Here is a 26039-nt window from a genome sequence, read left to right as displayed (position 1 = left end):
AGGAAGTTGGAAGCTGTAACTTCATATAAGTATCTTGGTATAACCTTCACGAGGGGCTTGTCTTGGTCTAGTCATTGTTCCAATGCAGCCTTGCAAGGCAAAAAGGCCTTATTTGGTGTCCTTAAAACAATGAGTAAACTAAGCAATATATCTCTTGAGTTATACTTTAAGATATTTGATAGGAAAATAGCTCCTATTCTGCTGTATGGTGCCGAGGTCTGGGGATTCTATCAGAATGACTGTATAGAATCGGTACACACATTGGCTTGCAAACGATTTTTAGGCGTCAAGATCTCTACAACTAATAATATAGCTCGTGGTGAATGTGGGCGGTTTCCCCTATATATTTTAGCATATAAACGGGTTATAAAGTATTGGCTAAAACTATTAGGCATGTCTGAATCTCGTCATCCCAAAAAATGTTATCACATGATGCTAATGGCTTTAGATCATAATAGAGTTAATTGGGCGTCGAAGTGTAGAGATCTGCTTTACAGCTTGGGTTTTGGCTTTGTTTGGGAGCAGCAAACTGTTACTTCCCCTACCTCATTCTTAACTGAATTTGAGAATCGTCTTAAATGTATTCATGAACAGAACTGGTTCAGCTCACTTCAAAATGGCAGTAAATCTACGTGTTATTCTTGTTTTAAAACATCACTGTCTAGAGAGCCATTTTTAAATGTGATTAGCATTAAAAAGTTTAGAGTAGCACTCGCGCAGTTTAGGTGCTTTTCACACCAGTTACGTATTGAAACTGGAAGATATTATAAAATAGATAGAAATGACAGGCTATGTTTACAATGCGAGGAAGGCTATATTGAGGATGAGTACCACTTTCTCCTCGTGTGTTCCAAATTCAAACAGCTCCGCTTGAACCATTTACCTAAAGCCTTTTGCACCAATCCATGTAAAGCAAAATTCAAACTCCTTATGTCATCATTAGACTGTAATCTTATAAATAATTTAGCTAGCTTTATTTATCACGCAATGCATCTAAGATGTTAAAACTATCGATCTATACTGTATACACCATGTTTTGTCATACACCATGCAACTTTTGTAGTTATGGGCCGATGGCCTACACTTCTGTAATAAAGAATATATAACATAACATTAATTGTCATTATTCACTTGATGCTCACTTAATGAATTTATAGCAGGTATAATTAGTGGTAATGCCACTTAGATTACCCGACAAAGACCCCCATTTGGCATTTCTTTTGTCTGGATTGATCAAAAGATTAACCGATAACACGCTGATTGATAAATTAGTTTTATGGGGATTAAAATGGGGGAGTTGTCAAAAGGTAGTGTTTATGTATGTACATTTGCTAACCTATACTGAATACACTCTGTCGTGTCTGTGTCTATGTAAATACAACACCCTTCTTTCAAAGGATTGACCGCCAATACATCGACTGATTGCTCATTATTGGCTAACTAAATAACTTTTTAAAAAGAATGACGCACATTATGCAATTAGTTGCCAGGTGTGCTGTCTTGGGTAACCAATGAAACTGTACAGCAATGTGAAAAACCTGAAACGATACATCACGTTTTCGTATATTAGACTGTTAAAAGACACATCACGTGGGAAATCTGCAAACTGAATTATATATCACTTGTTTTTGTGGATATTGATGGATACATTCCTCGAAGAAGGTAATAGCCTGACATTGCTCCTATAACTTTACTTTTAATATTTGCATTTTTGTTTTTAATAAGTTGTCGTAGCTTTCAACAGAATCATTGTTTTCGTCGTTAAGTGTAATGATGCAGACGACATACACTAGGGCGTGCGTGCGAATTATGATTCATATTGGAAAAGTATGAAATGTCTACATATTACATTCCTGTTATACATTCGCAGATCGCTTCTTTTTAATAAGTTGCAAGCAAATGCATGCAAGTTTAGATTATAAAGTAATTAGGATTATGAGACCAAGTATAAAGACGTATATTGACAAGTGTCTACATACTGGTGAGTGAACGTTACAAACCAAGTAAATTTAGCAAGTGAAGAAATTTGTCGCGCAGTATTTTCACTTCGACACTGACCTCGCTTAGGTTATGTTATAGGTTGTGTCATGCAAACTCTTTTTGGTAATGATTCAAATGTATATTTATGTAGTTTTGATTTTCTAACTTGATGAGAACAAACCATACATTATCTCATTAATTCAAATGGATTTGACTTCACGATTTTCAAAAATGGCGGCGCCCTGTCTTGGGATGAATGCTATTTAAGTTTGTTTTCACTTACAAAGGGACAATTACTTTCTACTGGTAGTAAAATCTGTATTTTATTGATGGACAATAGAATTTTGCATGACATTGCTTATAACATAACAGTTTCACTCTTGAAAGTGAGGTGGAGGTCAATATAACATTGCTTGCAATATAAATGTCACTTCGACCCCCACCTTGCTTCCTTGGAAGAAGTCCTTGTGTTAAATGTTGTGTCATGCAAAATCCTTTTGGCCATGATTCACATGCATATTTAACAACCAGTAAAAAGTAGTTTTGATTTTCTAACTTGATGCGAACAAATCATAATCTCAATAATTCTAACGGACTTTAGCCCGTGACTTCAGGATTTTCAAAAACGGCGGCGCCCTGTCTGAGGATGAATGCTATAATAATTTAAGTTTGTTTTTCACCGACTTTCAAAATCAAAATTAATTTCTACTGGTAGTAAAATATGTATTTTATTGATGGACATTAGGATTTTACATGACATTGCTTATAGCATAACAATTTCACTCTTGGAATCGGTCAATATAAGGGGTCAATATAAGATTACTTACGATAATATTGTCACTTCGACCACAACCGCGATATATCCATGCAAAATCCTTTTGGTCAGCAATGTGTAGTAAGCAGTCTTGATTTTATAAACTCGATGAAACTTGAACTCCATTTTCTATCCTGGAAGCGAGGTTGGGGGCGAACCATCCGATTTAGTATATACCACAGGCTTCCACAAAGCTCACTTCGCACACACTAACAGCTAATTCAAGCACAAACTACGGAGTCTGGTGGAAATCTGTGCATAGTGACACCATCACCCGACCCCAAGGAACAAGTGACAGCAACACAACAATTCAGCATGTCTTTGGTGACGTCGAGAAATCAGCAAAATGACGAGCTTCCTACACATTTTCTATACGTTTTTTGTCCTATGACGTCACTGTAGAACTGTGGCGACAGAGTTACGTAACCAGTCTGCGGTTTCGTTTGCGGGCGAGAGAGAAGCAGACGGCTTTTTAGCGCCTGGTATTAATTAACTACAGGTTGTCTTTTTTTTAAAAAAAAAAATGGTGTTTCGTTTATGACTAACCAAAAGTCTTTCATATGCAGTGATAAAAAGAGTACCAAAATGTGTTTAGTGGTCCTTTAATCACTGGCTATGCCTCCATTCATCTGCCATTATATCCTTCACGACGACATGAATTATCTCTCAAATTCTTCCATCATATCATGATTAGAACTTTCTCGGGTTGTCTGATAATGGCTTTGAATCATACTGGTGAGTGCTTGAAGGTTTGGCCAGGCCAGGTTTTTTCTAAGAGAAAATCTAACCTTTCCAAGCAAAAGGATTTAACCCTACCGATTTGTCACTGCTTTACTTGCTTAAATCACGACCATATCGGGGAAAAGCAAAACTGGAAATATATACGCAATAAATAATCAGTTTACAAAAATGACGCTCATAAAAAGGAATGAAGATGGGCAGACTAAAGAATATGTTTTGACCATTTGACTTTATAGGTTATCACTTGATTTTATAGGTTATCACTTTGATTTCTGATCTGTTTCAGCGGTACCTTCTGCCCCTGGTGTTTCTATTGTAGCAGTGTCGCCAACAACCATCTCGCTTCTGGCGACGGCAGACATGACTGGTCTGCAGCCCATCGAGGCCTACAAGGTTATGTTTTACGCCGAGGGTGATGATCAAAACCAGGTCTCACAACTGGTACCTGTCAGTAAGCAACATTCTTACTTAGTCTGGATAAGGTTTAGCCCAACCAAAGAAAAGCGTTTGATGCTCTCTTCCACTTGCACAATTTCGAAAATTTTCAGTGTTTAATTGCATCTTTGAAACTCTCTTAAAATACTAGTTTATCTGTAAAACGAACTCTTACAACGTTCCATTAGGGAAAGAAGACAAAGGTATTTTGCTTTCCTCTTGGATGATTGTAAATGTTCTACGTCACTGGTAGTTCATCCAGCGACATTTCATCTGAACTGCCCTGTTTAACACCTACGTGTGTTGTGTGTTTGTCAGACATAACGTCCCAAGGGATGCCGACTGAATTCGTCATCAATAATCTTACACCCAGTCGACGATACTTCATCAGCGTGAATGCTCGCAACAACTTGGGGTATGGGGCCAAGGCTGAAATCTCTGCCATGACTCGGGCTATCCGTAAGTTATATTCGGTAGCTCAACAGCATCAATCACTTGAATGTCTTATCAAGACTCCATTATTTACAGGTGCATTCATCTTAAATATTCATGAACCTAGCATACGTGCATTAACTGAGTGCAGTAAATGAGTGCAGTAACTTAAGTGAAGGGCTGAATGAGAAACACGTGATACACAAACAGTTGCCTGTCAGCGAACTTCAGGCTCTTTGTGTGTTATGTGTCTTCAGGGCAACCGAGCCGCCCAAAAGTTACCTCCCCTAGATCGAGTGATGACCCAAACAGCTACAAGTTGGTTTGGGAGAAACCTGGGACTGGAGGCATGCCCCTGACTGGATACGTAGTCAAGTATTACCAGGTATTCGTGCTTTCAGTTTCTCACCACCACCATGGTACTTTTGAACTATATATTTGGAATAAACTGGTATATATGATTGTTATCTGTGATGCGGACATGGATTGTGATGTCCCTTGGTACTTGAAACATGGATGTGAGACCACAGTGGAGACCTAAATATATTAAAGCATTTCATAATACCAATTCATCTAAAATATTTTACCAAACATATGGGAATAAAGACTGATGTGTAACAATGCAAGGCAAAATATCACAATGATGTTTTATTGCAATGCAATCTCACAGTACAGATTCATTTATGACAAACCATGTCACAATATAGATCCGGCTTTCGCAAAACATACTATCTGAGATAATGCGTGTCACAATACAACCATATGTGGTGAATGTACTAGTAAACAAGCGTAACTATCTCATTCTCTTTCAACATCTGTCAAAATAGAGACCTAACTATTTGCGATATATTGCAATTCACTTTGTAATAATGTGTCATCATGTATTTGTAACTATCGCAATATATTGCAATATCTATCAAAATAGAGACGTGATTGTCACAATCTACTGCAATTCACTTTGTAATGTGTTATGATACACTGGTGAAAAAAGAAACCCAAAATGAAATTCAAAAATGATACTTACAGTTTTGTACACATATGTAAACTTAAACATTTCTTTTAGGGTTGCACATTATTTCTGGAATGTTTTAGAAGATCATGCTTGACCAAACGCAACCATTTTATCAATCATGATTGTCATGGTGTGCTTGGGTGTCATGCAGCAGGAATATCAGGCACAATTATTGTTTCTTACGTGCAAAGCATGAGTACAGCATGTGGCTATAAAAGACCCCAAAATGGATCTCACAATTTCATCCACGATCTTTGCAAGCAGTGTACACGAAAATGGGACGTCTCAGCACTGCCGATCGAAATCATGCAATTCGACAATTACAACCTGGCGAATCAAAGAGTGAGGTGACAACTATCTTCAACGTTCGTCCCAGCACAATAACTCGATTTATGGGATCGATTTCGTCAAACAAATTCAACAAATGACCGTCGAAGATCAGGAAGACCTAGAGTCACCACACCTACCCAAGATCGGTACATCCAGGTAACCCATCTATGTGACCGCCATCGTACCGCCCGGGACACAGCTAAAGAACAGTTTGGAGCCCGAAGAATGTCCGACCAGGCAATCAGGAACCTTCTCCGAGAGGTAGGAATACGTGTCAAACGTTCAAAAGTTGCCCCGTCCTTGGCACTACTAAATCGATGTCGACTAGTGAGACGGTGTAACACTGTGCTGCCATGGAACCTGGCAAACTGGAGGTGCATATGGTTTAGCGATGAATCCCGTTATGCCCACAGGCAACGTGATCACAGATGACGTCAAGATTGTTTTGCTCCTAACTGCATCAGACAGATGGACAAATTCGGTGAAGAGGGTGTTATGGTGTGGGGAGGGATCTCATACACCCACATATCGGAACTAGTGGTTGTCCAAGGCATTCTGACAGCCAACTGATACATCGACCAGATTCTCCACCCGCACGTCCTTCACCTTGTTGACTGTCAACTGCAGCTCTTCCAACAGGACAACAGAAGGCCCCTCCCAGCCAGTGCCACCGTGGACTACCTGGCCAATAACAACATCAATACCCTTCTCTGGCCCTCCAGATTCCCTGATCTAAAACCAGTTGAACACCTCTGCGATCAGATCGACAGACGGGAACGTTGACGTGGTAGTCTACCGCAGTATCTTCAACAGTTGTTCCACATGCTGCAGGAGGAATGGAGGATTCCACAACAAAACATCCAAGGACTGATTCGATCTGTACCCAGGAGATGTCGGGCAGTGGAAGCAGCTGGGGCTGGTCATACGATGTATTGACTTCAACACCACCTGGTGGACAGCAGTAATGACTTTGATGACTGTTATTCTTATGAAATATGGACAAGATAGCAATTACTCCACAAAATTCCATTCATGTATCTACACGTCCTAGAATAACCCCAAATTTTCATTGATATTTGGGTTTTAAGTTTCCTTTTTCTGAAGAGTATATATTCGTAACTATTCCAATATCTTGCAACATCTTGCAACATCGGTGAAAATGGAGAAATAACTATCACAGTGCTATATTTGTAATAGTAGGTATCTCCATATATGGAAATGCATACCAGAATATAGACCTATGTATCTCAGTATATTGCAAAACAATACGCGAGGCACTGTTGAGCCACAATCAAAATCAGTGTTTCATTTCCTAGAGTGAATGAACGAGTGTGGTTTTACTGCTTTAAAGCAACATTCCAGCAATATCACGGCGGTGGAAATGGGCTTCACACATCCATGTGGGGAATCGAACTCGGGTCTTCACCATGACGAACAGATGCTTTAACCATTAGGCTACCCCACCGCACCTTATTTCCTCAACTCAATTTCACTCGGCAAAGCACGAATAGAATTACCTGCATGTTTTGCAATAACATTGAAATTTAATTATGTTCCTTTTTAAAGATAATGTAGTAGTTTTACTGTCCTTCGTCAACAGGGCTTTATATATTATATGTATGTATCATGAATTTAGAACTAGTTTTAGTCACGGTATGGCTGAGATATTGCCGATGTGACTTCAAATCTTAACTCACTCCCCTTTACACGAGAGCACAAATGAATGTGCGTTTGACATTCATTGTAAATTTCACGCCATTTCTTGATATATGTTTAGGTGGAACTGTCGGATGGTCATACCGATCAAGTGAAGGCAGTGGTTGGAGACATAAAACTGCTGCAAATTGGCCAAGGCAATGTGACTGAGATTATGTTGACGGACCTGATTCCGAACTCCACTTACGAACTGCAGATCAGCGCTATGAACGCTATTGGAAAGTCAGCAGCTGCAAGCAAAATATTCACAACGCCATCTGAAGAATGTAAGTAACGTGTTAGTTCATCATTTCTTGTGAATGGAAACCTGCTTCGACTGTTGGTCATCATGTCCACGTCAACTCTTACTCAGTATATCAAAACAAACGAGGATGAGTGTGTTCTTTGGGTCTTTGTATACAAGATAGATACTGACATTGGTGGTCCACCACGTTACCAGTTTTGATAACTGATCTTCATCTCTGTTGAGAAGCTGAAACAGACGGAAGAGGTAAAATTTGATGTCCGTTACTTCGATGTTTTGCATGTTTTAACCACGATATTACATTTTTAAAATTTCTAAACCTGCCTGTCGTTTAATTGTGACAATTTCAGTTCCATTGCATCAACCTATATCAGGTTCACTGTAACATGTTTTGTCTCTTCTCTTTGTCATGAGATGTGTCTATATGTATGTCCTTAATTCTGTCAGATGTTATGCAGTTGTATGTATCAATCTATTTTTTAAACTGAGAATTGAGCTGTTCAAGATCTTGATATTTCTTTCTCTCACTATGATTTCACATTTTGGGATGGTGGCATATCTTTCATTCCCTGAGACATGATTCATCCATTTGGTTTGTCTTTATTTATTTATTGTTGTCACTATTTACTCTATGATGATTCAATCATTTGCTATGTCTCCATTCATCATTCCCGATCATTTCCTTCAGAATCACACGATTTATCTATCTTAATTCTTTAACTATATCACGATTAGAGCTTCCTCAGCTCGTGTGAAAAGGATAAAACACTGAAGCATGCAGGTGAGTGCCTGAAGACTTGGATGGACTGTTTTTCAAAGTAACTCTAACCTCTCCAATAAAAACCTTGAGACTTTCACGTTTGTCTCTGTTTGACTTGCTCAAATCCCAACCACATCTAGAAAATGTGACAAGAAAGAGTTGACTTTCCGGGCTGGTTATCAACTGATGTAATGTCTCTGCTTACATTTCAGCGATGCCTCCCGCCCCTGATGTTTCTGTTGCAGCAGTGTCGCCAACATCCATCTCGCTTCTGATGATGGCAGACATGACTGGTGGGCAGCCCATTGAGGCGTACAGGGTTATCTTTTATGCTGAGGGCGATGATCAAAACCAGGTCTCACAACTGGTACCTGTCAGTAAGCAACATTCTTACTTAGTCTGGATAAGCTTTTGTTCAAAGTTCAAAATTTTCAGTCTTTAATTGCATCTTTGTAACTGGACCCAATAGCTATTTAATCTGTTTTAGTAAGAAGAACGTTCCACCAGGAAAACAACAGAAAGGTAGTTGCTTCCCTCTCCCACGGGCATGATTGTCAGTGAGGAGCTAATTTAGCTCCACTTAACCGGCAGCAGAATGGCCTTTCAAGTTGGACTGTCATATTTTACTAGCCAAAATGTTTTGTGATTTTGAAAGACACAACGTCCAAAGGGAAGCAGACTCGGTTCGTCATCAATAACCTTATACCCAGTCGACGATACGTCATCAATGTGGATGCTCGCAACAACATGGGGTATACGGCCAGGACTGCAATTTCCACCATGACTCAAGATATCCGTAAGACAATCCACACGACTCCGTGCTCACATTATCCGTCACTTCATTGTCTCATAAAGAATAGATTATTTACAAGTCAATACATCGCACCTTAAATACTTTCATGAAGGTAGCATACAAGTGCCAAATGCAGTAACTGAGAAGTTTGTGATCACCATCAACGATTGCCTGTCAGCCTCAACTGGCATATGGTTATGTGTCTTCAGGCCAACCGAACCCTCCAAAAGTTACCTCCCCTAGATCTAGTGATGATCCAAATAGCTACAAGTTGGTTTGGGAGAAACCTGGGACTGGAGGCATGCCCCTGACTGGATACGTAGTCAAGTATTACCAGGTATTGGTGCTTTCAGTTTCTCACCACCATGGTACTTTTGAACTATACGTTTGGAGTAAACTGTAATATGTGAATTTTACATATGATGCGGACATGGATTGTGGTGTACCCAGAATCATGGATGTGAGACCACAATGGAGACCTAAATACTGCAACGCATGTCCAATACCAATTCATCTAAAATATTTTACCAAACATATCGGAATAAAGACTGACGTATTACGATAAAAGGCAAAATATCACAATAATCTTTTTTTTTATCAAACATATTGGAATACTTGCCAAAATATAGATCTGACTTTCGCAAAACATATAACTGTGGCAACATGTGCCATAATGCAGCCATATGTGGTGAATGTTCAACAATATTATGACATGACACTATACACGTAACTACCCCACTTTCTTGCAACATCTGTCAAATCAGATACCTAACTATCACACTATATTGCAATTAACTGTGTAATATGTGTCATGATTTAGTCCTTACTACCGCAATATAGTGCAATACCTGTGACCTACAATACCGACCTACGTGGTAATTGAGTATGGGTTTACGCAGCTTTTAGCAATATTCCAGGAATATTAGGGTGGGGTACAGCAGACAAAATGCTTCACACATTGTACCCATATGGGGAATAGAAGCAAGGCGTTCAGCGTGACAAGCAGATGCTTTAACCATTAAATTTCACTTTGCAAAGCAAGCATTATAACAGATGCTTCATCGACATTTTAGAATATGCTGTTTGATGAACATAGACATTTTTCTGGGTTACGTCTTCTTTTTAATTCTGGGGTACAACGTATCCGGGCTTGTTCTAACCCCCATCTGATGGAGGTAGATCTGAACAGTAACGGTTAAGTCTGCCCGTGACGTCACAATGACAGAAGAAAAAGAACATGTAACCTTGGTAAAGTCTCTATGTAAGCATATAATAACCTGAATATAATAACATAATGTATAATATGTATAATAATATATATTATAACCTGAATTTTCACAACATCGAACTAATAAAGTTCCTTGGTTGCATGAGGGGATAAACTGCACTTGTAAATTTCACTCTATTTCTCTTCGTGTTTAGGTGAAATTGTCCGAGGATCATCCCGGTGAAGTGAAGGCGGTGGTTGGAGACATAAAAACGATAAGCATTTACCGTAGCAATGTGACTGAGATTACGCTGTTTGGACTAAAGCCAAACTGCACTTACGAACTTCAGATCAGCGCTACGAACGCTAAGGGAATGTCCATGCCTACGAATAAAATATTCACAACCCCACCTGGTGGATGTACGTAACATGTTATTTCTTGTGAATGGAAACATGCATGGGCTGCTTGACATATAATGTTCACCGCAGCCTTTCACCATACCTAAGCATTTGCTGCACAAATGTTCGATGTTTTGTCATCTTTGATATCAGATCTTTATATTATTCCACTATGTCTTGGAATATATACTTGCATTCACATTTTCTTTCTGAGTCCTGGGATATCCTATCAGCTCACTCTTGCCTCTGTTTGGATGCCGAAACAGATGGAATAAATCTATGAATTGGTTATTGGTTTGTTGTTTCCCATCTTTTAGACCACCAGTTTGCAGAAAATGGCTTTCCGAAAATGTTTCTTATTCATAATTTTATAATGTCAGATCTATCGTATCGAGATACATCAGCTTGGTTTGTCTCTTCTCTGCGTTATTAGGTATCCGTTTTGTGGGTCACCTATTATTTCTTTACCAGTGCCATAACTGATCTGTTTGATATGTCGATATTTATTTCTCTCACTTTATCATGATTTAACATTTTTGGCTTCCACTGTATATTTCTTTCTCTATGTCATGATCTATCTCTTTCACTATGTCATGATTTGATCATCTGTCACAAGTCATGTCTTTAACATGACTTCATATTTCTCGTTACATGTTTAATTATATCATGAATATAAAACCCAAACCAAACAAAGTATTCAGTTTGTCAAAAGTTATTGGTTTCATTATGTCATAATTTAGCTCATGTAGCATATCATGATTGAACTAGTCACGATTGTTTTCCCTACCACGTCATCATTTGTGTGTTTCCCAGTGCCATCTCTTTATCCATGTCGTGATTTATCTGCTTTGCCATGTTATGTATTATGGTTATGTCATTCTATGTGTGTTGATATAATGAATCGTTCGTTAAGTTTTAACAAAATGAAGCTAGTGCTAAAATCGGTAGCTGTGGACCTTTTGCTCATTACACGAGCGTTCTCACCAATGAGGGGCAATGAAAATACAAAAACAAATCGAAAAAAATAGAGAAAACGAAAACTAATCTGAGGAAAAATGTTAGAAACTTTGGCATATGATGTATTGCATAAATAAACATCGAGGGTACATGAACCCATCGCTCCCTCGTGACCAGTGAACAACTTATAATGTTTTAGAAAGAAAAAACGATAACTCGTCACTGCACCCCCTACAATAACAAGTACGACCCACAAACCGTCGGTAGTGTGACATTTCCTGAGTACAGATTTGTTTTTGTACGCCACATATCTGAACGTAATTGTCATCACTGTCCAATCTGTTTTCCGAAGTCAAGCCTAGTTTTGCGGACACTACGTACTCGTCAACCTATGTCTGTGTGATCAAACATCTTCGGTAGTGTGACATTTCCTGAGTACAGATTTGTTTTTGTACGCCACATATCTGAACGTAATTGTCATCACTGTCCCATCTGTTTTACGAAGTCAAGCCTAGTTTTGCGGACCCTACGTACTCGTCAACCTATAGCTGTGTGATCCACAAGACGGAGATCAAGTATGTAGCAAATGCCATGCCTCCTCCTTTCCTGCGACGTCAAAGACAATATCATATTAATCCAGAGGTATTGAGATTCTTCATCTAATTAATAAACCTACTGATGTAGCTTACAAACCAGAACATGGGCTGTTTTCCTGAATAAGTCAAGATGCAATGATACAATCGATGGTTAAAGTATTGCACCATTTACAGTACACCCCTTTGTGTCACATTTTCCGAAATCACTGCATTTGCTTAATATAAAAGCGAAAGCAAGTCATCGCACCGATTGCAATAAATAATAAAAGAATGATATAGAAAGAAACAGAAACGCCTACACAAAAAGCCCTCGGTCGTGTCACATGGTCAGTTTTTCTACTCATGTGAAGAAGTATCTTATCAGCAAAATGTCGTAACTGTTCCATGTGTTCGTCTAAGTCAAGCCTAACTTTGAGGGCACGCCGTACTTGTCAACCTATTGCTGGGTGCCATAAGACGGAGATCAAGTCTGTTGCAAATGCGTAACCTCTGCTGCTATTACCTGGAGGCACAACAGTGCTATTGTCACAAATGGACCGAATTATAATACCAGGTCAACGTTAGGATGTGGGCAGACAACCAGCATTCTGAAAGTAATACCAGGTCACCATATGCATGTGGTCAAGTAAATTCGTAGCAACAATTCATGAACATTGAATTCTTCTCGATACATATCACTAATATCATAGATCATTTCACGTGCTAACATGAGAAGAGACATGATATTCAAACAGAATCACATCGATGTGCATATTTAGCACCAGACCTTGATGACTCTAAAGATAACTATCTAAATAGGAAATACATAAAATAAACCTTAAAAATTCATTGTAAAAAAGAATGATTTTTTACATAAAAGGTTACTGTGTTGAAGAAATGTTTCAACCACAAAGAATCCCCTGCAGGACGATGTTTTCTGAAACGTGCCAGTTTTACAAAATGCTTAGCTTCACCCAAACGCCCATCCAAACCCTTTGATACTGAACTGTCAGGTCCACACACCATTGTTACCATGTTTCTAGAATATTGCTGCGTGTATCGTTAACCAGCATACAAGCAGACCTTCTATTGTATTAGCATTAAATCACACCAACAAACTGTTATGATATCCAGCATAATGGAACTGCTTATCTGAAGGTTTATGTGCATGTTGAAAATAAGTACACCATCTTTGGGAGGGTCACGTGGGTTGCTCAGATCATACTTGGGGTGTCCGAGAAGGAAATCGCCTTTATACAGGCTGGTTGGTACGTTAACACAAGAGCAGACTGAAGGTCCAGGGTTAGGAATTGTTGCCAAAACAAAATGGAAAACTACTAAACAGTCTCCTGTTTTATGCACCAAATTTGTTTAAATACTAAAAATCTTGTAATACTGGATACCTTAAAAATATGAGATGTGAACAAAATCGTAGAGTAGGATACATTCATCGTGAATCAGAAATCGAAATTATAATTATCGATTGCAAGAATTTGGTACTCAATTAAAGTCTTGATAGTGCATCACCATTTGCACTTCCTTAGGACTACAGTTGTTTGTACTGAAATCGCTCTTGAAAGATGACTGGTGTATGACGTGAAATTTGCATGTGTACAGTTTTCAATTTCAAACAGAAATGATGGTGTGTTTATAAGATGTCTGCCTTTGAGAAGTTCGTTAACAATTATACAACCTATTCAATTTGAAAGTTCATGCTCCCCTATCTACTAAGATTATATATACACCTGGAAATTAATCAAGCAACACCCCAATTTTTTCTATTGGAGCAACTTTGAAGTGTTCTGACAATCAAAATATGCCGGGTTGATATAGTTTGACACTTTTTTATTCAACAGACGATCTCTGACAAACAACTTAAAGGGAAAAAGTATCAAGACTTTGCTTTATTGCAACGAAATCCAAATTCTTAAAACTGTCTTAAATTCATGAAAAAATGGACACAATTTACTATTCATCCACAGACGTTGTTGTCAGGTGTATTAACACAAATGTCACATGGAAAGAAAGAACAGTCATCTGAGAGTCTGCACACCGACTTTCATCAATATCTAGTGTGTCCTCCCTGCGCACGCACCACCGATTCCAGACGCCTCCTCATTCCTTGGATGAGTCTCCGGATCTGATTCTGGGGGATCCTGTTCCACTCCTCATGCAGGGCAGCCGTCAATTCGTTGAGATTATGGACTGGTGGGTCTCTCTGCCTCACACGACGGCCAATAAAGTCCCACAAATGTTCAATGGGGTTGAGGTCAGGGCTCATGGCAGGCCATGGAATTCTGTCAATTGCATTTTGCCGCAAAAAATCATTTACAGCATGCGCCCTGTGAGGTCTAGCATTGTCGTCCATAAATATGGGTCTCGTTGCCAGAGGATGGTTCTCAAAATGAGGTACCACAGCCCTGTCAAGAACCTCCTGTTGGTAACGAACACCGTTAAGGTTGCCACGGATGGTAATGATATCCAACTTGCAGTTCATGGAAATGCACCCCCATACCATAACGGAACCTCCCCCAAAGGCCACAGTCTCCTGGATGTTCCGTGGAGCCATTGCTGTGTTCCTCTGCCTCCAGACCCGAGTACGACCGTCCACCATGTGCAGCAAGAACCGGCTCTCATCTGAGAAATGGACCTTCCTCCAAGAGGCAATGTTCCGGTGCAAACGGTCATTACACCAGGCCAGTCGGGCTGCCTTATGGGCTGGAGACAGTCTGGGTCGCTTGATTGGCCTCCTTGCCCGGTATCCTGCAGCTTTCAGACGATTCCGAACAGTCCTGTTCGAGATGGGTCTCCCTGGAAGCCACTCCTGTCTCAACCGAGAGCTCGAGTCGAAGGACCTGCGCCGTACAAGTCTCAGTAAAGCTCTGTCCTCCCGGACTGTGGTCTTCCTGGGTCTTCCTGGTCTAGGCAGGTCTTTAACTTCATTAGTGGCCCGGTATTTTTTCAAAAGTTTTGAAATTATGGAATGATGTCGTCCGATTTGAGTCCCGATTTGTCTTAGAGACATACCAGCATTCCTCATGCCGATTATTTGCCAACGAGTGGCCTCTGATAATTTCCTACGTGCCATGACATTGAAATGAATGAAAAACCGAATGCAATCGACAACCTGCGCTTGTAAACACCCCAGGGAAAAAGTGCATTTTTCGAAAGTTGAGGTTAAAGCAATGCACGTGCGCTGTGCAAGCTTCACGCGCGTCATATCAACCCATGAAAAGCTCATGCTGTATGTCAATACATCAAAATTGAATAATCAATCATCAAAATTACTTCGTTAAACTTTGTTCAGTTTTTATGTGTCTTTGAATTTGGTGTTGCTTAATTAATTTCCATATGTATATATCCCATCCCCAAATTCTCCTCTTAAGGTATACCAACAATCCACTAGTTTCTGCACATTTATTGCCCATCCATCTGATGATCCTGACCAAATTTCAGCGAAGCCATCAGCCCCTAGCATTTCAGCTGATGAAGTGACCTCATCAAGCATCCGTCTTCTGATTGCAAAAGAGCAAGAAACCGGCGGGCTGCCCATCATAGCGTACAGGATCGTTTATTATGCTAAAGGGAATGTGAAAGGAAAGATCAGAAGAAAGATTCCCGTCAGTAAGTTGAGTGTCCTCCTGAGAGTGTAAGGAAGTCCCAAATCTTAAAACTAAATCTAAACTTACCAGGAATTTTAGACATAGTATTCTTGCATGTTCATTGTGGCTAACATTTCTTACAATCGCCAGCAGCTGGTGGGATGGTGTAAATCCACCCAGGGTCCCTGTAGCTAGCAAAGGTACTGTAAGCCCCGATAGTCCCACGTATGGTGATCTACCTTCTGTTGTTGGCGATCTATAGCCTGTTTTCATACTGCATTGTCCAAATAGTAATACTAGTGTTAACTTTCCACACTAGTTTTAATTGTAACTGTGATACTCTAGTTGTTTTGTCGTCCTTCGTCGACAGATTTTTATAATAACATGTATTCCATTTCTGTGTTAAATGTTCTCGTAACGATATGGTTGAAATATTGCCGATGTGATGTTAAATATTATCTCACTCACTCACAGTGAGTTGAGTTCCTTCTCAATTACAATAACAAACTGTTAACTCCCCTCCTACCATCCCACGAATAAAGAAAACGGTTTTCCTTCCACCTCAAAGTTCAATATATTATATGCTTACCTAAACTGGCTGCTGACTGGCGTGCTCATTTCAGTATGTCAGGTCTATCACCATGATGTTCTTTCGTCAGACACAAATTCCGAGGATGTGCAGACTGTGTTCCTCATTGACAATCTAGAAGCCGGGGTCCAGTACTTTATCAGGGTTACGGCTCGCAACAACCTGGGTTATGGAGCCAAGGCAAGAATGTCTGTTAGGACACCGTTCTTCAGTGAGTTGAAACAAAACAATAATGACAAATGGAGGGAATTCTTCTTGAACTCCATTCTAGCGTTTCCAGTGAATGATGTATGATGCATCATGCTCAGGTCTAGGTCTAGAGTTGTGAACTGAGCTTTCCTTTTAGGGAATCAACTCTTACTGATTGAGGAAATCTAACTCTGACTAGTACTGAATCATCTGAGAAAGGACATCACAGACATATTGTGGGTATATTGGGAATACGCTGTTCTCAAAAGCTGTGTGGGTTATATAGTACTTGTGCTGGTGTGTTAAATATTGTTTGACTCACTATGGATGCGTGGGTGCGATTCCCGAAAGGTCGGCAAAAATACAGCAATTTATATTTTACCAAGAAAGCATAGGTCAAAATACTATATTTGTTAAATGTCGATAGCGCATTCTTCAGCTTCGACAATTGCAATTATATCAACATTCGCGTCTAACAAGAGTTCCACAGTAGACATTGATTAACTCTATATTAACTCTGTTTTTTTTGTTTTTTTTCTTTGTTTTTTGTTTTTTGGGGGCTATGCACACTGACATATACTACAGCTGGCCGGGTTTTATAGGAACGTTTCGTATACTGTCCGGGGCAGTTATGAATATGTAGTGTGTTGTGTGATATATGTCCAACAACCAATTCCACAACAACCACATTAATCTTCTAGCCATTTCATTTTCCAGTTTCACTGTCCATTCACTTTGATTTCTTGCTCAAATTTTCAGCAGTGACATCACCAACGAGCCTGTCATTTGCCTCTACGTTTGTGTACTTCACGGAAGGTGACGACGAGAGCAAGGTGACACGAATGACACCTGTCAGTAAGTGGATCTATAACTATGTTCCATTACGACACTGTTAGGTTGAAACAGCGAAAGATATGTTGCTGAGATATTGCTGGATTAAAGCAGTACTCACTCACCCTTCTAAGTCATGGTTTTAATTCATTTCGCTTTGCCGATTGGACAGTTAAGATGATCTTTCTTGATGGTTCTATTATTTGTGTAATGTCAGTAAACTGTCTTCTGTTTGTTAGAGCCACCTTCACAGACGTCCCCTATTCGGCCCTATAATCTGAACGTAAACAACGTGGGTTATTGGACCAAGGATGTACTTCGTGTCACGACACCATCTGTCCGTAAGTTGGTAAACCCCGGGATAACCTCCTGAGTTCAAGGTCTCATTTGCAGGCCATTGTATTTGCAGGTCATCGTTTCCAAATTTTGTTCGTCAGTCGAGATAAGTATGCCTGAAAGTTGCTAGACCTCCAAATAATTCACTATATCCAAGGTTTGTTTTTTATGCAGACAATGGTTTCATCATAATGCTGTTAACATGATGAACATTTCTTATGAGGTCATTTTCTTGCATGATTTAAAAGTGTCTTATAACAAGTCGGAGGGAGTGACATATTAACAAAATGACCCTATGAAAATTCAACCAGTCGGGCTAGTGACAGGAGAGATATACTGGCTATTATTGGATAGAGTTAGGAAGCTGGCGTAAGGGATATCTTAATGAATCGATTCTTGGGGCTAACTGGCTTGCTTGTTCGCACATAATCTCTGCAATATCTGTTCACAACTCGATTACTTAACTCTTTTCAGACGCGAGGGGTATGAATGTTGTATTTTTAATTGAAGAATCCGCGAGTGACATGGAACTTCGCTTTCATGGTAAAATGTAAAGTGTTTGGAGACCCTTTCGGGAATCGAACCCGCACTACTAGAGTGAGTCAAACACTAAAACACTTGCAGAAACCATATCTAACCCACACAGCATTTGAGAGCTGCCTGTTCCTAATATGCCAACAATATGTCTGTGATGTCTTTTCCTAGAAGACAGTGATAGTCAGAGTCAGATTTCCCCAATCAGTGTGCCGTTACCTACTTTGTTCATCCTGTGAACGATTGTTAACAAAATGAACGAACTGAATGCTGTACCATGGATTGAAAGTACACTGGTCTCATCACCTTCTCCGCCATGACACATGAATTTCGTTGATTTATGCTTTAAATTATCAGCCGTGTCCTGTGTTAGTCATCCACTGCTTTCACTTTTAAGAGACTGAAGACAAATTTACAAGCAGCCGTTCTCCACTTGTCTATAAGTGACCTTTTCACTGACAAGTTGTTTGCCCCTTCAGGTCAGCCGGACCCTCCAGCAGTTACCTCCCCTAGATCTAGTGACCATCCTAACAGCTACAAGTTGGCTTGGGAGAAACCTGAGACTGGCGGCAAACCCCTGACTGGCTATAAGGTCAAGTATTACCAGGTATGTATCTTGTCACCAAGCAGTCCAAAAGTTGCCTCCACTAGATCTAGTGACCATCCTAACAGCTACAAGTTGGCTTGGGAGAAACCTGAGACTGGCGGCAAACCCCTGACTGGCTATAAGGTCAAGTATTACCAGGTATGTATCTTGTCACCAAGCAGTCCAAAAGTTACCTCCACTAGATCTAGTGACCATCCTAACAGCTACAAGTTGGCCTGGGAGAAACCTGAGACTGGCGGCAAACCCCTGACTGGCTATAAGGTCAAGTATTACCAGGTATGTATCTTGTCACCAAGCAGTCCAAAAGTTACCTCCACTAGATCTAGTGACCATCCTAACAGCTACAAGTTGGCCTGGGAGAAACCTGAGACTGGCGGCAAACCCCTGACTGGCTATAAGGTCAAGTATTACCAGGTAGCACAGGACATGCTTGCGAACACCTGGTGTTAAATGGCATGTGTATATCAATTTCACCTATATTTGTTCACTTTACGCCCTACTGAATATCTATCATTATGCTGGTACTGACTAGACTGAATAGCTATCTGATGATAATTAAAAAAACTCCTTTTGCACTGATGTTTTTAAGTAACCCTGTTCCTCAGCACCATGATGCTTGTGAAACAGTCTACCTACTCCATCCTCTGTACCACATACAGTTATGATGCGTGGTCCAGCCATTAGCTTCGTCATAGCGTGACGTCAGTATATTTGGTAACCTTTAGTTTAGGGATATTTTGAGAAATACTTTGAGAATAACGTAAAACCTAGTAGTCTCTCCTCATATAAGAATGACCATCTCCGATTGCTTCACGTGACCTTGAACGTCCGTACACAGCTGAAGCGGGAAATATACGTTAGCTATGGAGAAAAGTCATTTATACCCCGCCCCATGGGAAAAAACAACAACATGCTTCCACGGCAGTCAGTGAACCAGTTGTTCAGCTTGATTAGCCGATATCATAGTAGTAACATATATGATTGAATTTCAGTTTATTTTGATGCTATTTTTACATAACGAGAGATGTAAACATTGAGTACGATAAAACTCATTATAGAAACTCATTATAGAAATAGTATTCGATGTATGGAGCGTTTTGAGCGACCCCCTTAAGTTTTATCCACCAAGCTGGAAGCTAACGATGAACGCGCATTGCCACAACTTGTTGTATCAAAGGCACTAATGTAACAGGAGGACAAAGTATTGTCAATGTTTCAACATTGTCGTGTTTGTTCATGTTGCAACGAAAGTGAGTGAGAGTTAAGATTTATAGTCACATCGGCTATATCGTGACTAAAACTAGTTCTAAATGCATAATACATACATATAACAAAACAAACCCTGTCGACGAAAGACAGTAAAACCACCAGATTATCGCAGACCAAGTTAAAACTAGCTAGCAGATTCTTAAAAGGGGAAAAGCATTTTGGACAATACATGCAACGAAAGACCAACCAAACTTTCACAATGCTACTCTTCTTACAGAATTGAAATTCTAGACTTAAGTATTGCGAGATATTGCATTTCCTGACACACATTGACAGTTACATGTAATGGCGAAAACATGATTGTTATAACCTGAATCAGGAAATACTTGTACATTAATACCTATTAATATGAGGTCACATATTGGACAAGGTGGAAGTTTACGAGGATGCTCCCGACAAGGTGAAGGCGGTGGTGGGTGACAAGAAATCGCTGATGATTAATCAGGGCGATACGACAGAGATGAGACTCCCTAACTTGGAGCCCAGCTCCACATACGAGCTGCAGATCATCGCTATCAATGAAATTGGCGAGTCCATGGCCACAAAGAAGATATTTTCAACACCATCAGACAGACGTAAGTGGTACCTTTTGAACTACATATTTTGAAGTGGCTGTTTGAATATTATATGTTATACACGTAATGAAATACTTCCGCTTCACTTAGGTTCAGTTTCATTGTTGTTTTCCTGTTGGGATTCTCAGTGAGTGCGTTTGGATTGGGCGTAACACATCTAACCTACACGGGGAATCGAACCCAGGTCTCCGGCATGACCACTAGGCTACTTCATCGCCAGTTAGGGATCTAAGGGTTAGGCTTCTTTAGATTCTGAAGCAGTATACATCCTCATTGTCCGTTACACCCGTGAAGATTTGGGTTAGAACTGAATTTTAGTAGGCTTAACCCATATTTGTCGAAGGAGGCGATGGGTCGGGTGATCTGACTCCCTGACTTGGTTGACACATGTCATCGTATCCTAATGCGATGCTCACGCAGTTTATCGGTAAATTGTCTGGTCCAGGCTTTATTGATTACAGACCGTCGTTATGTAGCTGGAATAGGCTGATTGCGACGTAAAACTAAAGTTTAACACACTCACTCATTATTTAAATGAAAAAGAATGGGTCTTTACCTGCCCTGGAGAAAATCTGGAATCGTTTTAACGATAATCATGTGTAAAACATGTCGTGATTTTTCTAGTTTGGCTTTGCTCAGACAATTTGAAGCATTCCACTGTGCATGTGTTATTTGTTCTTTTGTGTCATGTTTGTTTTATCTCTTTTGTGTTTTCTTTTATGTTTCATGTTTTATGCGCTGACAATGTCATGCTTCAGTTTATTGTTTTATCCATTTCACCAAATCATGATTTATCAGATTCATGATATCATTCTTAATCAGTTTCGCTGTGTCCTGCTGTATTGCTTTAACTCTGTCATGTTCAACCCGTTCTGACGTTTAATGCCTCGTCCGGTTCACTTCATGTGTAATAATTTATCCATGGTCTTATGTCATATCTCCCATGTTTCACTGTGAAACCTTTTATCGTCAGTTTAACCATGTAATATGTTACTCGTAACACCTTCATGTTTTACTTCTTTCACCATCTGGTATTTGACTTTTCACATCTGATGTTTTATTGTTTCGTCATCTCATCTTGTATCTGTTTCACCATCTAATCTTGTATCTGTTTCAGCATCTCATCTTGTATCGGTTTCACCATCTTATGTTTTATCTATTACGCATTTCATGTATTACTTGTTTCACCACCTCATGGTTTTTTTTGTTTCATGTTTTCATGTGTTTAAATGGTTCAGTTTTACTGGTTGAAGATTGTCAAGGGTTCGGACGTAATTTCTCTTCATATTTCTTTATATGTTTAATGCTGCATTTAGAAGTGAGTGTCTTGGAAGACATGTTTAACGGACATTAATACGTGGCAATGCGGTACCGATGATAATTTCTTTTTATTCCTTATACGGCTCTCCAGAGCTAATTCCTCTTCTTTCATGACCGGACGTTTCAGATCTAATGTTTGCTCCATCATCGGGTGATGAAACATTTTTTCTGGACATATTCTAACATGGCGTGTGTGGGAAGTATCATTTAATTATACAGTCTGATTACAAGGAATTATTATGATATTTTAGACAGAGATGATGACGTCCAGTACACATGCTGCTCCCAGGCACTTAGACTAACGCTTAATTTCTGAATGTATATAATTTTTATAGTAACACATAAACACATTCTGTTGGATGTGGCTTGGACTTGAGATTCTAATATACAGTTTGAACATCGCGTATCGTGTGCGTCATAAATGGAGCTGTAGCGTAGCTTGAACGCTGTCCGTCATTTAGTGAGGAACCATAGTACTGGACAAGTGGTTCTAATAAGTGGATGTTAATTGATTTTAACTGACAAACGTCGGTCGCAATGTGTAGATTTATGTGCAGGATAATATTGAAGCTAAATGCATTATCAAGTTTTATATTTACCTTTTTGAGGTCGTAGAGAGGTGGCAGTAATCATTTATTCATTGATTGCCCTTTGTTTTTTTCTGTTAATGGAGGTGAAATCTTTCAGATTAGACCCACCACACGAGTCACCCTCCTTTGGCTGTTCTACAGATATCTTCCAGCACATATCTTAGAAACATCACCCCGAAGACCCGTGTCAATTCTCCACAAAGGTACAGTGTAAAGCCATGAGGATGATAACAGACACAGGTACCAGAGGTTGTTCTAACAATTCATTCTCCTCGTCAGCATGCATCAGTATTTCAAAAACGTAGGATTCCCCCAATACATCACAATAATCTAAATTAAAAACAACATTAATTGCAAGTAATCTAAGTTTAACTGAATGGTATTCGTTAAATGAGGTTCAGAATAGCCAGTGCCTTCACTGCCCCCAAAATCAAGCGTAAAATTAATGACGCCAAATCGATGCTCAGGATGTTGATCACTGTATCGGCTCACAACGACACGACGATTTTCCTCCTATTGTTGTAAAAATCAGTGATCCAACCTCCTGAAACTTCCATATTCAGAAGACACTGTTTTTTTTCTCATTTTCATTAGACCCAAGACCATTGAATATTAGTCATTCTGAATTCGGTTTTTGTTCGATTCCATTCAATTCCATTCCATTCAGAGTCAACAGGTATTGGCTTGCGATGCCTTATTCTGTATCATGGAATTAAATCCTCAGTATTGGTGTCACGGTTCGCTGATAGGTCGTCAGAGTTCAATGGCGATTGCATTATATGATCGTCTTTAATGTTGCTGATGCATTACTTTCATTGATTGTTTGCAGTACATGATTAAAAGGAATTTACAATATCCTGGGCAATAATATTTGCCGAAAATGTGAGGAAGAAAGGAGAATCAAACGAAGAAATATCCGCTTAAACATACAATACATTTTAACAAAATATACTTCCAAATACGTAACATCTGTAGATAATCTAACATGAATATACGAGTATAACATAAACAAAAGAAACAAACAAGACTGACTAAAGGCAATATAGAAATCATAATGAAAGCGTTTTGGAGCCACGGATTCAGAACAATAAGCTTGCAATCATGATACATAGATCATAAATTACTTTCGACATAATACTAGCTATGGTATGGTACTAACATGTACGCAAAATATTCTTTCATCGTCGAAGATGATACTTTATTTCTAGGAAGCAGATGCTTTTATTCTAGGAGGGTGATATTTTACTTTTAGAGAGATGGTACGGTACTTCTAGGATGATGATCCTTTAGTTCCAGGAAGATGATACTTTAGTTCCAGGAAGATGGTACTTCTATGCACGTGAGTGACGTTTTAGTGCTAGTAAGATGGTACTTCTATGCACGTGGGTTATACTTTAGTTATAGGAAGATGTTACCTTTATGGACGTGGGTGACACTTTAGTTCAAGGTAGATGATACTTTAGATCTAGGAAGATGTTACTTTTATGCACGTGGGTGACACTTTAGATCTAGGAAGATGTTACTTTTATGCACCTGGGTGATACTTTAGTTCAAGGTAGATGATACTATATTTCTAGGGAGATGTTACGTTTATGCACGTGGATGACACTCAGTTAATGTATGGCTTCATACGTCAAAAACATAAACCATATAGTTGAATAAATTATATCTAACGGTTGGTTCGTAACTCCACGTCACGATGTATATAATGATACGCACGACTATTACGAATTGAGATGGAAGTATCTTCTGCACAGATGTTATTGTCTTTTTGTAGATGAAAATTCTTTGTATCGTCTAGGACAGTGGCCCCAATACGCTTCCATAAATTATACCGTGTACATCTGTTTTATTTCAGTGACATCAGTATAGATTCATATCGACTAATGTTCCTGACCAAACCGCGTGTTCGAACAGACTGTTTCAAATGGTTTGATATGGGGATGGATGTCACTTGGAATCAGTACTATCTGTCTTCGAGATATTTCAGTTCAGTGAAATCCAGAATAGAAAATGGAAAACAATGAACACGCCTTCTTTCATACCAATTACAAATCAAGTGTATACAATTAGTACATGGAACAACATAAGAAAAACCGACGTTGCTAATTTAAGCTTACTGTGGTGTGTTTTTCCTTTGGCTTTTCTTCGCTTTGTCGTTCGGTGTCATACATCTTTTGTCGTCTTGATAAAAAATACTCACCGACCCTTCTACGATAGCGTACTAGAATTATGATAATGATAATAATCACGCCCATGACAGACAATCCGACTGCAAGGCCCAGAGTGTTGTCTGTAGATCCCGGGGCTACACTTCCCTCGGTCGTTGGTGCTGTGGATGCCGTTGGTGTTATGGATGCCGTTGGTGCTGTAGACGTTGCTGGTGCCGTATATCCAGGGCTTGAGTTGGGTGTTTCTGAAACAGGGGAATGGCTTTTAAATTCTGCGCAAAACCACAGTATTTAGTCTTCTACTGAAATGAAAGGTTTGCTCATACACATTCATCAATCATCATGAGTGAGTTAGTGAGTTTAGTTTTACACCGCAATATTTCAGCAGTTTCACGGCTGAGAACACAAACATTGGCTTCGCACATTCAATACATAGAAAACAAGAAGACAAAACAGAACAACATAAATCTAACGAATCCACCCACCCACTGTGGCCTCCACTAAAATGGGCGTATGGCAACTTGTAATTTAGATTTCAAACTATTGAATAGTACGTGTAATTACCAGTAGTACCTGCTGATGTGGATCTTTCCGCTGTCGTTGATGGTATGGTAACTGCTTCTGCGAATAGCCAAAAAACATCATGTATCAATTTCCAAAGTATTGTATTATTATATTATAGGTATCATTACAATTTGTTTTGTTTTCAGAACAAGCATTTTGGAAATATGAGCAACATTTCCGCACAAATGGGAACCTTATAGTCTGCACTTATGTGATGTACATATATTACGCTCAAACTGACATATGGACCAAACTCGTCCTGTGGTCTTTTAACCTTCGTTTTCAATTTGATACGACAACTGTTTTAACGGTCTGCGACATGACGCGCGTTAGCTGTAATCAAAACGACATCCCGCCTCCAACAAGGAACGAAACACCAGTATCCACAAATTATCCATATATCCTCAGCAAATGCTAAAATATGGAGTCGTAACGTTACAAGATCGGGTCTAGCGTCATAAGCCACA

The 26039-nt window shown here is 39.5% G+C and overlaps 1 protein-coding gene and 1 pseudogene across 1 annotated transcript in view; one reads left to right on the top strand and one right to left on the bottom strand.

Moving 5' to 3' along the window:
* LOC137272400 (protogenin B-like) overlaps positions 1–23008 on the top strand; it is a 38514-nt gene extending 15506 nt beyond the window's left edge. Inside the window, exons 10-24 of the mRNA XM_067804780.1 lie at positions 3822–3986; positions 4289–4429; positions 4660–4787; positions 7522–7726; positions 8677–8841; positions 9120–9260; positions 9467–9594; positions 10680–10884; positions 15852–16019; positions 16657–16797; positions 17535–17630; positions 17846–17947; positions 18956–19497; positions 20723–20927; positions 22935–23008. Coding sequence (XP_067660881.1) covers positions 3822–3986; positions 4289–4429; positions 4660–4787; positions 7522–7726; positions 8677–8841; positions 9120–9260; positions 9467–9594; positions 10680–10884; positions 15852–16019; positions 16657–16797; positions 17535–17630; positions 17846–17947; positions 18956–19497; positions 20723–20927; positions 22935–22939 — 2537 coding nt within the window. The 3' untranslated portion in view covers positions 22940–23008. The remainder of the gene's footprint in view (positions 1–3821; positions 3987–4288; positions 4430–4659; positions 4788–7521; positions 7727–8676; positions 8842–9119; positions 9261–9466; positions 9595–10679; positions 10885–15851; positions 16020–16656; positions 16798–17534; positions 17631–17845; positions 17948–18955; positions 19498–20722; positions 20928–22934) is intronic.
* Positions 23009–23024: 16 nt separating this feature from the next.
* LOC137272390 (uncharacterized) overlaps positions 23025–26039 on the bottom strand; it is a 49244-nt pseudogene continuing 46229 nt past the window's right edge.

Source organism: Haliotis asinina, chromosome 1, assembly GCF_037392515.1.
Source record: "Haliotis asinina isolate JCU_RB_2024 chromosome 1, JCU_Hal_asi_v2, whole genome shotgun sequence".
NCBI classification, from domain to species: Eukaryota; Metazoa; Mollusca; class Gastropoda; order Lepetellida; family Haliotidae; genus Haliotis; species Haliotis asinina.
The sequence above is the reverse complement of the archived record's forward strand: the minus strand, read 5'-3'. Positions and strand labels throughout refer to the sequence as shown.